The sequence below is a fragment of the Castor canadensis genome, chromosome 10, assembly GCF_047511655.1.
Source record: "Castor canadensis chromosome 10, mCasCan1.hap1v2, whole genome shotgun sequence".
In the NCBI taxonomy this organism is placed as follows: Eukaryota; Metazoa; Chordata; class Mammalia; order Rodentia; family Castoridae; genus Castor; species Castor canadensis.
In genome coordinates, this window is record NC_133395.1 from 144581418 (window position 1) to 144593538 (window position 12121).

Sequence of the window (12121 nt, forward strand, 5' to 3'; positions counted from 1 at the left end):
CATCGGAACTGTACCTAACTCTGTCCTCTGTTTCCATGGCCACAGCCCCCGTCCAGGTCATCGTTACCTTTCAGTTGAATGAGTGCAGCTGTCTCTTTTCTGACTTCCCTTATCGCTGTGCAGTAATTCTCCACCCAGCAGCTCAAATGATTAAAAAATCGTGTGCCTTGGTCCTACTTCAAATCTCTTTGGTTTGCCTTTTCTCTAGGCTCCCTTAGCATGGTCTATGTTCTCCTCCATGATCGGATGCTGCTTCAACTCTCCTGTTGTCTCTTACAACTCTTCCTTGCTAGATAGCCTCCTTACTGGCCTTTCGGTTTCCCAAATACGTCAGGTTATTTCTCACGTGGAACCTTTGCTTTTGATGTTCTTTTTACCTAGAATTTTTTTCCTTGGCTCTTGCTGGGGCTAATTTCTTCTGGTCTAAGTCAAACACTCCACGATCATCGTGTATAAGGTGGTCTTTCCCTGGTACCTTTTACTGTAGCACCTCAGTTGTTGACTTCCCAACCTCTTTCTTAGTCAGTGATGATTGCCTATCTAGAATTTAAGCCTCATGAAAACATGTCTGTTCTTTCTCTGTATCTCATTTTGTTCTCCCCCTGCTTCCCTCCCAGCATTCTTCAAAAAACATTTTAAACATATACAAAATGCATGATGCTGTAGAAGGGATATTTGGATCTTCTGAAATAATGAGGTAGACGATTACATTAGGTAACCCACAGGGCTCCTATGACACTAGGTTCTGTACAGGTTATAAACTCATCCTCCATTAGGAAATAGTCAAATAGTAATAATTCCTAATCTTAGGAAGCGATTTACCCAGGATTTACTATGAGTTTCTTTTTACTCATTCAGATAACTTTTTTCTTTTTTCTTTTTCTTTTTTGAGATAGGGTCTTGCTATGTAGCCTAGGCTGGCCTGGAACTCACAGCGATTCCCCTCATCAGCCTCCCAAGTGCTAGGATTATAGGTGTGTATCACTGCACCTGTCGGGATAACATTTTTTTGAGTATCTGCTATGTGGTGTACAACAGTTAGATGATGTTGGAGAGGGAGATATCTTGGAGGAACGTTGAGTCGGTTGACATAGCACTTGCATGTAAAATATCTAAGGCAGAGCACGTTAAATATCATGGGAGAAGCTACAAGCCTTTGTATCTTCCAGAACTCCAAAGAAGTAATCAAGTTCAATTCGGGAAATTGGGAAATGGAAATGCTCTCTGAATGTGTGCAGTTGTTTGATCTGTGCTCTTAAGGATGGGTACTATTTCAACCACAGACCATGGAAGGGAGTTGGCATTGTGCTCAGTTTGTGTTCTGGATATGTGGCGGTTCAAACATTCTTAGTTTTAATGGGATAGAAATGCTTTCCATGTGGTACCATTTCTCCTAGGTTAATACTTCACCTGGGCGCCAGCTTTGTTTAGCTCCAGCATTTAGTAGTTGTGTACAGTTCGCAAATGTTATTTTGGACAAATAATTTAGCCCTTTGAGCCTCCTCTGTGAACCATAATACCACCTTGCAGGGTGGTTGTGAGTTTTCAGTGAGGTAGCATATCTGTGCATAATCCCATGTTGGGAACTCAGTTTGACTAGCTCATCCAGTGTATCCTAAAGGTAGGAAAGAATGCAGCCAGGCTTTGGTCCATTCTGCCAGTTAGAGGAGCTAGCAGTGTGTTTCCAGGGCAGCTTCCAGGATGTGAAGCATTAAGTCTTTGTTATAGTCAGTGGAGGAACACAGACCTAGCAATTGTGATTTAGGCTGTAGGTGACAGTAATTTGGGGACTGTTCATGGTAGTTTTTGTATTGTTTAGATTTTGACAGCATCCTGTGCATGCAAATGGAGGTGAGTCTTGGCTGCTTTTGACAGGAACAAAGAAAATAAGTCTTACACATTATCACCTTGTTGCTATGAAGACACCTCTGAATTCTTCATATTTCTCTGTGTTAATGCCTTCGTTGATATAATTCATTAATTGCTCCAAATATTTATTGAGCACCTACTATTTCCAGGCACTGTTCTAGTACTGGGGATTATAGTAGTGAACAAGGCAGGCAAGGGCCATGCTATCTTGATGCCGATGATCTTTGGAGGGAGGTAGATAAGATCAACACAGAATTAAAGAAAAGCAAATTCCCATGTTGATAGAGTTGTAGAGAAAGTAAAGCAGGTTGCTGTAATAAAACCGCCATGGGGATGGCAAAGAGGCGTCTGAATGAGAGTCAGTGGTCAGGGAAGGTCCCCGTGAGGAGGTGACATTTTGAGCCAATTTCTAAATGTAATTTTGAGCCATTCACAGGGAGGTATGTGGGGAAAGTGTTCTAGGCAGAGGGAACTCTGAGCTTAAAGACTCTTGAGGAAATGGACTTGACCCCTTGGCTGGACGCAGTAGTGAAAGGCATGAGTGGGAGGAAGAGAGGGGGCAGAAGTGGGCAGGGCCCTTAGCTTGGAGATTAAGCTGAGGAGTCTGAATTTCATGCTGTATGTCACAAGATGTCACTACAAGGTGTATGAGGCGTTTTTTCTTTCTTTTTTTTCGTGTTTCTGGGGTTTGAACTCAGGACTTTGGGCTTACCAGGCAGGCACTGTACCACATGAGCCATGCTCCCAGCCCCAGATGTTCTTAATAAATTTCAGTGGGCAGGCAAGCAAGCAACAGTGGTAATTCTTGCCCTTCTGAAGTAACACTGAGCTCAAAGGGGGCTGGTTAGTCATGTTAGATAGCTCTCGATTTTGGAACATCCTGTGTATATTTATATTTTTGAAAAGATGAATATTATGAATAGTGCACTATGAACACCTTTATAATTCAGTTTTGTTCCTCTTCCCCCTTTAATTCTTCTACCTCTCCAGATCCTAGAAATAATAGTTGTGTCTTTTAAACAACCAAATGAATTTGGTGATGCTGCTGAGGTAGCCTCTTCCTTGTGTTTTTAAATTAGTAAAAATGAAATATTTAGCATCTTTGCTTATTGACAGACTAAAATCATAGTAAGATTCAGAAATCCTGATTTTTTTTTTTTTTTTTTTTTGGTTAGCACTGTGCTCAAACTGTCAAGTCAAACTTTTAAGCAGCGTCTGCCTTAGAATAAGAAATCTGTTTCCAGGTACACAATACCTAATTTTGAAATAATTTGTTTCAAAGTGTTTCCATAATTTGTGATTGTACTATAATGTTTAAAACATGGGAATGCATCGATTCCTTTTATAAAACATTTTTAAAAAGATACAACTGAACCAGTGATTTGTCTAGCATAAAAACAAATGCCCCTCTACTATGAACTTTATTTGAACTAAATTATGATTTCATTTAGATCAAAAGGAAGAGTCTCCTCCCCCATGCAAAAACATACTCTTGGGGAATATAAACACCTGTCCAGTGAGTCGGCAGGACAGACCACGAATGAAAGGAATGAATTAATTTGATATTTCAGGTTAATACCGCATTTCCCTTTTGGAACTTTAATAAAAGCCACAGTGTCTTTTATTTTCTAAAATTAATTGAAGGAGAGTAATAGAAGGGCAAAGGAAGATTTGACATTTGTGAGAATCCATGTGCAGAACAGGAAAGTACCCTTTCTGGTCATATTATTTATGAATTAAGAGTAATTTGTTAATGTAAGTACATGAACATGCTATATGTTTAGATGCCCTAATTTAACTGAAATCAAGAGTTTAAGAATTTTAAATTTTCCCTTTAACAGAAAACAATAATTATTTCAAGAAAATAAAGGTATTTTAATTACTTCAGGTTGAACATCACTAATCGTAAAATTCAAAATCTGAAATGCTCTGAAATCTGAAATTTGGCAAAAAGTTTTTTATTTTAAAGTCAATGCAGATATTTCAAAACCTGAAAAACTCACTATCTGAACGTGAATAGTCCCAAGCATTTCAGGTAAGGGATACGGCCTGTACATTCTTATTCACACCCTAAGTTTGCTCAGGTTGATGGTGTATGAGTGCCATTTGGGATAGGTTAGAAAGGTTCCACTGCATTGTGTGCTTTGAGCAGAGTTTGGTCTAGTTAAAGGCAGAAACAGACTAGTAAAAATAAGGTCATGAAAAACCTTGGATGTGTGTATGAATTCAAAACATTTTACTTAAGAGGAGTGGATTGTCGATGGGCAGGGTGTTAATTCGTGGATTCAGGTATTTCCTCTCTGGGGCTTGGCTGAAACCTAAGATTTGGAAGCTAGGTTTTATTTATATTATGTGGTAGTTTCTCTAGTCTTAGTAGTAGAATAAAATGTTTGTAGAGGAGGATGGGCTGGGACTAAGGGTGTAGTTTACTGGTAGAGCTCTTGCCTGACATATGAGGCTTTGGATTTGATACCCAGCACTTTTTTAAAAAAAAGATGGTTTTTACTGTGAGCATAGACTAGGTGGCAGGTGGAAGGAGGCTGAGAGCTGTTGCTAGTCATGGGATGGTGAACAGTAACCCATGTGGTTCAGAGAGGTTCTAGGTGGTTTTATGACTTTGCCTGTAAGTTGCACTGCTTCCACTTTCTATGTTACCCCTCACTTTTTGTTCTGTGTGATTGCCTAGATGTCTCTGAAGATGAGAAACCAAAACCTCCAAAGAAGAGCTGTCTCTCAAAAGGTTCACAAGGAAAGAGGAAGAGAGGCTGCAGCAATCCAGAGCATCCAGCAAAAAAGAAAGTGGCCAAGATGACTGTTAGATCTGAAAACCTCAAGGTTGTAAAGAAGGCAGCCCTCAGTGATGGGGAAGATTTCAGGTGAGATGGCAATAAGCTTCAAACCCAGCGTTGATTGTTCTATCAGAGAAGTGTGGATGATAAGACCCAGTCTTCCCTTGTTACTGGGATCCAGAGAGAAGGAGGGATCTTTAAACTCAGGGAGTAAGAACTGAAACACATTATTCAGATGAGCACAGTGATGGCTCACAGACAGTGAATTATTCGTGGTTACACAGGTAGGTAATGGTAATTCCAAGAGGAGAACCCAGGTCTTCTGACTCTTGGTCCCGGCTCTTTCAGCTACATAGACAGACAGACAGACACAGACAGATAGAAAGAAGATATTTATCCGCCACTAACAGCTTCATTTACACTGCTCTCTGCAAGTATACACTCCTGCCTAGCTGGACTTGTCAGAATTCACTTGGCTTACTCTTCTTGTACCTTGCTGCCTCTGAGTTGTGTTCATGTTTTTTTATATCCTCCTGGAGTGGATACATATCTGAAGCCATCTGCTCTACTTTTCATTGATTCTTTCCCCTTTTCTGATGTCTTGCATTGTTTTTGAAGAGTGTAACATGTCTGCTGGGTAAGTATGGTTTGTGACTATATTACATAGCCAGGCTTGCTAGGGTGATAGGGACCATGTGTGGTTTATTTTCATAGGCCCTCACACTGGGCCTGGGCCTTCTGTTTGGCAGATGGGAAGTGTTTTTGTATGGATGAACATTTATACTAATATGTGGTAGACAATGAACCAGTTGATTATCTGCCTCCTGAAAAAAGTGGGGAGGTGGATGGATAGAGGAAAAGCAGAGGGGTAGGTGTTTCTTTTTTCTTTGAAACAAATCCTCACTTGTAGTGGCTTTTCCAGAACCTCAAATCCTGACTTGGGCTAGTGGTCCAGCAGAGGGAAGCAGTGGAAAGGGTTGGGGGAGGTGCGGCTTTTCCATTACAGTTCATCTCTCCTCCTGTCCCCTTAGTCTTTGAGAAGAATGCTGTTGATAGGCTGGTGGAGTGGCTTAAGTGGTAGAGCACTTGTCTAGCAAGCACAAAGAAAAAAGAGAAAAAGACGTTGTGGAGCTCACTGCTTCCCAGTTCTCTCCCTCACTTACTGAATTCCATCTCTAGGAGTATGCATACAAAGGCTGCTGCCAAGAAGAGCTCTGGATTCTCCTTTCCTTCTCACCTGAGAGGGGCTGTGTTCCAACCCATAGTACATGAGCATCTCTGCTGTTTTTCTTTAGGGGAAGGTTCTGGTGCCACAATGTTGACAGAAAAGTGGCAGGCTAGCCAGGCATGGTGGCACCTACTTGGAAGGAAGAAGCAGGAGGATTGTGAGCTCAAGGCTAGCCCAGGCAAACTTAGTGAGACCCTGTCTTGAAAACAAATTGTTGCATAAGGCCCTGGCTCAATCCCCACTACATCTCCCTCTCCCCAAAAAAGTGGTAGGCTCAAAAGGTGGTGTATACTATGTTAGCTCAGAATGGAGGATTATTTTAAATGGCGTGCTAAAATCTTAGATACTTTCACCTGATACCAAGTGTCAAAGTGTATGTAAGCTGAAAATAACTCAATCCTGTAGACACATGTATGAATTTGTGGAAGTATACGTTAGCCGTCATTTAGCCTTGGGTCATTGCTGAGATAGCAGTGTTGGCCATGTGTACGGTCTTACCTGTGAATGAGCCTATTCTCACTTAGCTTGAAGTTGGAGTTCTACCAATTTAAGCTTTCCTATGCCATATTTCTTAAAGCCAGAAAACTCTTGTGAGGTAGTTCATGGGAGAATCAGTATGCGTACACACAGATAACTATAATTTTTGCTTCTGAAACTCACTATTGTAGTTTCTTTTAAAATTTCCCTAACCATTCCTAGGCATGGCTGTTTTCCTTCCCATAGGTTGTAGGTTTGTTTGTTTTTTGAGATAGGGTCTCACTACATAGTCCAGGCTTGCCTCAAGCTTATCCTCCAGAGTAGCTGGGATTATAGAAATGTACCGCCATGTCTGACTTCTGTTTTGACAGCGCATCTAAAACTAATTAGGCTGACATTCCAGGCACATCTTGATAAGATTTTCAGACCCATGCTGATGGAGGAAACGAGACTTAGCCCTCACCAATCATTTTTACATACAACCCATAACTAGAAGGAGGAGTCTTTTAAATTCCATTTAGCCTGAATGTGACACTAGGATGTGTGCGCCTTCTTCATCTCGTGTACTGGGTCCTTTGACAGGGATTTTCCAGGTGACTCTAAGAAGACAAAGCATCCAAAGAGAGAGGTGGCTTTGGACAAGGACAACGATGAAGAGGAAGAAAGTGAAGATGACTGGGAAGAGGTTGAAGGTGAAGCATCTTTCCTTGTTTTTAGAACTGTTTGATTCTGTTTGTTCTCTGTTTGGAGCCATATTACATACTGTCATCCTGTTCTTTTCTCTGAATCTAAGACCAAAGATAAGGTTGGAGTAGGGACTGCCTTTGATATAAGGAAAACTCTGCAGTCTCAGTACTTATGAGGCTGAGGCTAGAGGATTGCAAGTTTCAGACCATCCTGGGCTACATAGTGAGTTCAAAGCTAGCCTAGGCCACAGTGACCCTCTGGGTCTTGAGGAAAAAAAAAAGGGAAAAATTCATGACTAGGTTACCAAAGAAGAGTGACTGTCAGTGGAGCAGTTAAAGGTAGAGAAGCTACAGCATTTGGACAAAGAGCACAGGCTTTGGAAACAGTTGGTTGGTCCTGGGTCTAGAGTCCAACCTGGCCCCTTGCACAACTATGTGAGCAAAGTCTTCACTTCTCAAGTGAGTCCTTTTTTAGTGCTAACACTGTAAACGCTGGGCCTTACTAAGCAGTGCAGTCTAGGCTTCAGGGTTGTTGTGGAACAAAAGTTGCAAATGTAGTAGGTGGAGGGATGGGGGCATCATATCCTCAAACTAAGTAGCAGCTAATTCTGCCAACTGGTCTCCACTTCTTTCTGTCAAGCATGATTTTTCCCTGGCATTTTATTTTGAAAATGTTGAAACCTGCAAAAAAATTTAAAAAGCAGTATTCATATTCTTTGCCTGGGTTCATTAACTTTACCATGCTGCCTGTAACATTGAGTGTACCTTTCTAAGTGTACCTTGTGAGCCATTTGGAAATAAGTGGCACTTCACTTCCAAATATGTAGCATACATTTTCTAAGACTTTCCTTACATGACAAAACAATATTATCACACCCAAGAAAATGAGAAGTAAACCCCTAGTTGTTATAAAAATAACTTCATGTTTATAGCTGTATCATTTTCTTTTTTCTAATGCAGGATCCAGTGAATGAATATAAACCTTGGTTGTTATGTTTCTGTAAGTCTCTTTTAATTTAGAACTTTCTTTTTTCTTCAGTGCTAGGGATTGCACAGGTCCTTGTACATGCTAGGCAAGTGTTCTACCACTGAATTACATCGTCAGTCCTTTTTTGAGACAGGGTTTCATTATGTAGCCCAGGCTTGTCCAGAACTCGTAATTCTCCTGCCTCAGCCTCTTCAGTGCTGGGATTACAGAAGTGCACCACTGCACCCCACGTGAACCACCCTTGTCTGGGTTTCTAGAGGATTGTTTTCTTTCCTTCCCTTCCTCCCTTCCTTCCTTTCTGTCTTATATCTTGGTTTTATGAGATAAATAATCAAGCATCTCATGGTGTTGTTTAAAATTTGAGTCAGGCAATTATGCCTCAGACTTGATTGAGCTTAGATTAAACTTTTAAAAATTTTAGGCAAGAATACTTAATAAGTAATGTTTTGTAGCTGCTGCTGAGTCCATCAGGAGGCACTTTGTGTCCAGTCCTTCTAGTGTCTTTGTGACATGGCCTCATTCTTTAGTTAGTTGGAGGTTCTGGGGTTTGAACTCGGGGCCTCCTGTTTGCTAGGCTCTTCCACTCAAGCCACACCCCCCAGCCCTTTTAGCTTTTGATATTTTTCAAGTAGGCCTCGCATTCTTGTCCAGGATTATCTGGGCCGTAATCCTTCCACTTAATGCCTTCCACCTAACTGGGACCATAGGTGTGTGCTGGTCTCAATAACTTTTGGCCAGACTGGCCTCAAATCCCAATCCTCCTTATCTCTGCCTTCTGAGTAGCTGGGATTACAGGAAGGAGCCACCCTGCCCTAATTTTTGACATCGTTTTTGTATTTTGGCAGCAAGATGTTCCAGACTCACCTTATACTTTCCTTGCCCTGGACCTGAAACCAGCCTCTTCTAAACTCTAAGAAGCCTCAGTTTATTTTAGTAAGGACTGGCAGCATATAGAAACTAGGATGTCGTCATTAGTTGCCAGTGGTACATCATGGCTTCTAGGCTAGGAATGGCTTTATTTATTTTTTGATTTGATCTTTTTTAATCTTTTCTTATTATTAGTATATATTAATTATGCAAAGGGGTTTTATTGTAGTATTTTCTTACAGGGATATAATGTACTTTGGTCACATTCACCCTGTAATTATTATCCCCTCTGCCTCTTTTTTGAACAGTTTTTAATGTTTTCTTTCTATTTTTGTGTATGTGTATGAAGTACTTCCATCATATTCACTCCCACTTTCACCATCTCTTTTACATTCCCCTCCTTCCATTGGTTCCCACTCTCAAACAGTCCTCGTTTTATACTCAGTCTTTTTTTTTAAGAACTAGATCCTGACAACAGACAACATATTTGTTTCTTTTTTTGCAAGGGGCGGCGTGTGTGTGTGTGCTGGGGTTTGAACTCAGAGCTTCACACTTGCTAGGCAGGTTCTCTACTGCCTGAGCCATACCTCCAAGCCCTTTTTGCTCCAGTTCTTTTTGATCCTGCTATTTTGTAATTCCTACCGTAGCTGAGATGACAGGTGTGTGCCACCACACTCAGCTTTTTCCACTGAGATGGAGTCTCAGGATATGTTTTGCTCTGGCTGGCTGGCCTGGAACTGTGATCCTCCTGATCTCAGCCTCCCACATAGCTTGGAATGACAGGTGTCTGCCACCGCGCCAAGCTATTGATTGAGATGGAGTCTCACAACCTTTTTGCCTGGTCTGGCCTCAAACTGGGATCCTTCCGATTTCGGCTTCCCAAGTAGCTAGTATTATAGGTGTGACCCACATGTGACATTTGTCTTACTCTGGCTTTTTTCGTTTAACTCATGATAATTCCAGTTCCACCCATTTTTCTGTAAATGGTATTCTTTCATTCTCCTTCATGGCCGAGTAACACTCCATTGTGTATATGTACCGTATTCATCAGGTGATGAACACCTAGATTGATTCCACAGGTTGGCTATTGTGAATAGTCCTGCTGTAAACATGGTTGTACAGGTATCTCTATTACATTCTGACTTTCATTTCTTCAGATACATGCTCAGGAGTGTTGTAGCAGAATTGCAGGGTAGTTTGAGTTTTAGTTTTTTGAGGAACCTCCATACTGATTTCCACAGTGGCTGGACCTGATTTACGTCCCCACCAATTGTGTGTAAGGGTTCCTTTTTCCTCCCACATCCTTGCTAACAAAGCATTACCTATTAAGTTTTTTTGATGATTGCCATTCTGACTGGGGTGATGTGGAATCTCAGTGTCATTGATTTGCATTTCCTTTATGGCTAAAGATGCTTTTATTCATGTATTCATTGGCCATTTGTGTTTTTTCTTCTGAGAACTCTGGTCAGTTTATTTGCCCATTTATTTATTGGCTTGTTTGTTCTTTTGCTGTTTAATTTTTGGAGCTCTTTTATGTATTCTGGATATTAATCCTTTATCTGATGAATAGCTGGCAAAGATTTTTTTACTGTTCTGTAACTTGTCTCTTGACTCTGGTAATTGTTTTCTTTGCTATGCCAAAGATTTTTAATTTGATGCAGTCCCGTCAGCTCTTGCTTTTGTTTCCTGAGAAATAGGAGTCCTGTTTATAAAGCCTCACCTGTCTCTATATTGTCAAGGGTCTTCCCTGTGTTTTCTCTAATAGCTTCACAATTTTAGGCCTTACATTTGGCTTTTGGTCCATTTTGAATTAATTTTTGCATAGGGTGAGAGCCAGGGGTCTAGCTCCAGTCTACTACATGTGGATATTGTTTTCCTAACACCATTTGTTAAAGAAGCTGTCTTTTTTAAAATTTTTTTTTTATTATACATATGTGCATACAATGCTTGGGTCATTTCTCCCCCCTGCCCCCACTCCCTCCCTTACCACCCACCCCGCCCCCTCCGTCTCCCCCCCCACGCCCTTGATACCCAGCAGAAACTATTTTGCCCTTATCTCTAATTTTGTTGAAGAGAGAGTATAAGCAATAATAGGAAGGAACAAGGGTTTTTGCTAGTTGAGCTAAGGATAGCTATACAGGGTGTTGACTCACATTAATTTCCTGTGCATGTGTGTTACCTTCTAGGTTAATTCTTTTTGATCTAACCTTTTCTCTAGTTCCTGGTCCCCTTCTCCTATTGGCCTCAGTTGCTTTTAAGGTATCTGCTTTAGTTTCTCTGCGTTGAGGGCAACAAATGCTAGCTAATTTTTTAGGTGTCTTACCCATCCTCATATCTCTCTTGTGGGCTCTTGCTTTTATCTTCTGATCAAAGTTCAATCCCCTTGTTGTGTTTGCCCTGATCTAATGTCCGCATATGAGGGAGAACATACGATTTTTGGTCTTTTGGGCCAGGCTAATCTCACTCAGAATGATGTTCTCCAATTCCATCCATTTACCAGCAAATGATAACATTTTGTTCTTCTTCATGGCTGCATAAAATTCCATTGTGTATAGATACCACATTTTCTTAATCCATTTGTCAGTGGTGGGGCATCTTGGCTGTTTCCATAACTTGGCTATTGTGAATAGTGCCGCAATAAACATGGATGTGCAGGTGCCTCTGGAGTAACAGTCTTTTGGGTATATCCCCAAGAGTGGTATTGCTGGATCAAATGGTAGATCAATGTCTAGCTTTTTAAGTAGCCTCCAAATTTTTTTCCAGAGTGGTTGTACTAGTTTACATTCCCACCCAGCAGTGTAAGAGGTTTCCTTTTTCCCTGCATCCTCGACAACACCTGTTGTTGGTGGTGTTGCTGATGATGGCTATTCTAATAGGGGTGAGGTGGAATCTTAGTGTGGTGTTACTTTGCATTTCCTTTATTGCTAGAGATGGTGAGCATTTCTTCATGTGTTTTTTGGCCATTTGAATTTCTTCTTTTGAAAAAGTTCTGTGTAGTTCACTTGCCCATTTCTTTATTGGTTCCTTAGTTTTGGGAGAATTTAGTTTTTCAGTTCCCTATATATTCTGGTTATCAGTCTAAAAGAAGCTGTCTTTTCTCCAAAATATGTTTTTGGCACCTTTGATAAAAACCAAATGGCTCTAGCTTTGTGGACTTATTTCTGGATCTGTCCCATTGATCTACACGCGTGTCTTCGTGGCAGCACCATGCTGCTGT

General features: G+C 41.0%; 1 protein-coding gene across 5 annotated transcripts in view; it reads left to right on the forward strand.

Moving 5' to 3' along the window:
- The window catches only part of Xpc (XPC complex subunit, DNA damage recognition and repair factor), a 32347-nt gene that overhangs the window by 863 nt on the left and 19363 nt on the right, over positions 1-12121 (forward strand). For 4 of the 5 annotated variants that reach the window (XM_074044498.1, XM_074044495.1, XM_020175678.2 and 1 more), the window contains exons 2-3: positions 4556-4745; positions 6946-7055. In XM_074044498.1, coding sequence (XP_073900599.1) covers positions 4678-4745; positions 6946-7055 — 178 coding nt within the window. In that variant the 5' untranslated portion in view covers positions 4556-4677. Of the gene's footprint in view, positions 1-3044; positions 3114-4555; positions 4746-6945; positions 7056-12121 lie in introns of all 5 variants that reach the window. The other variant, XM_074044496.1, reaches the window with a different exon arrangement.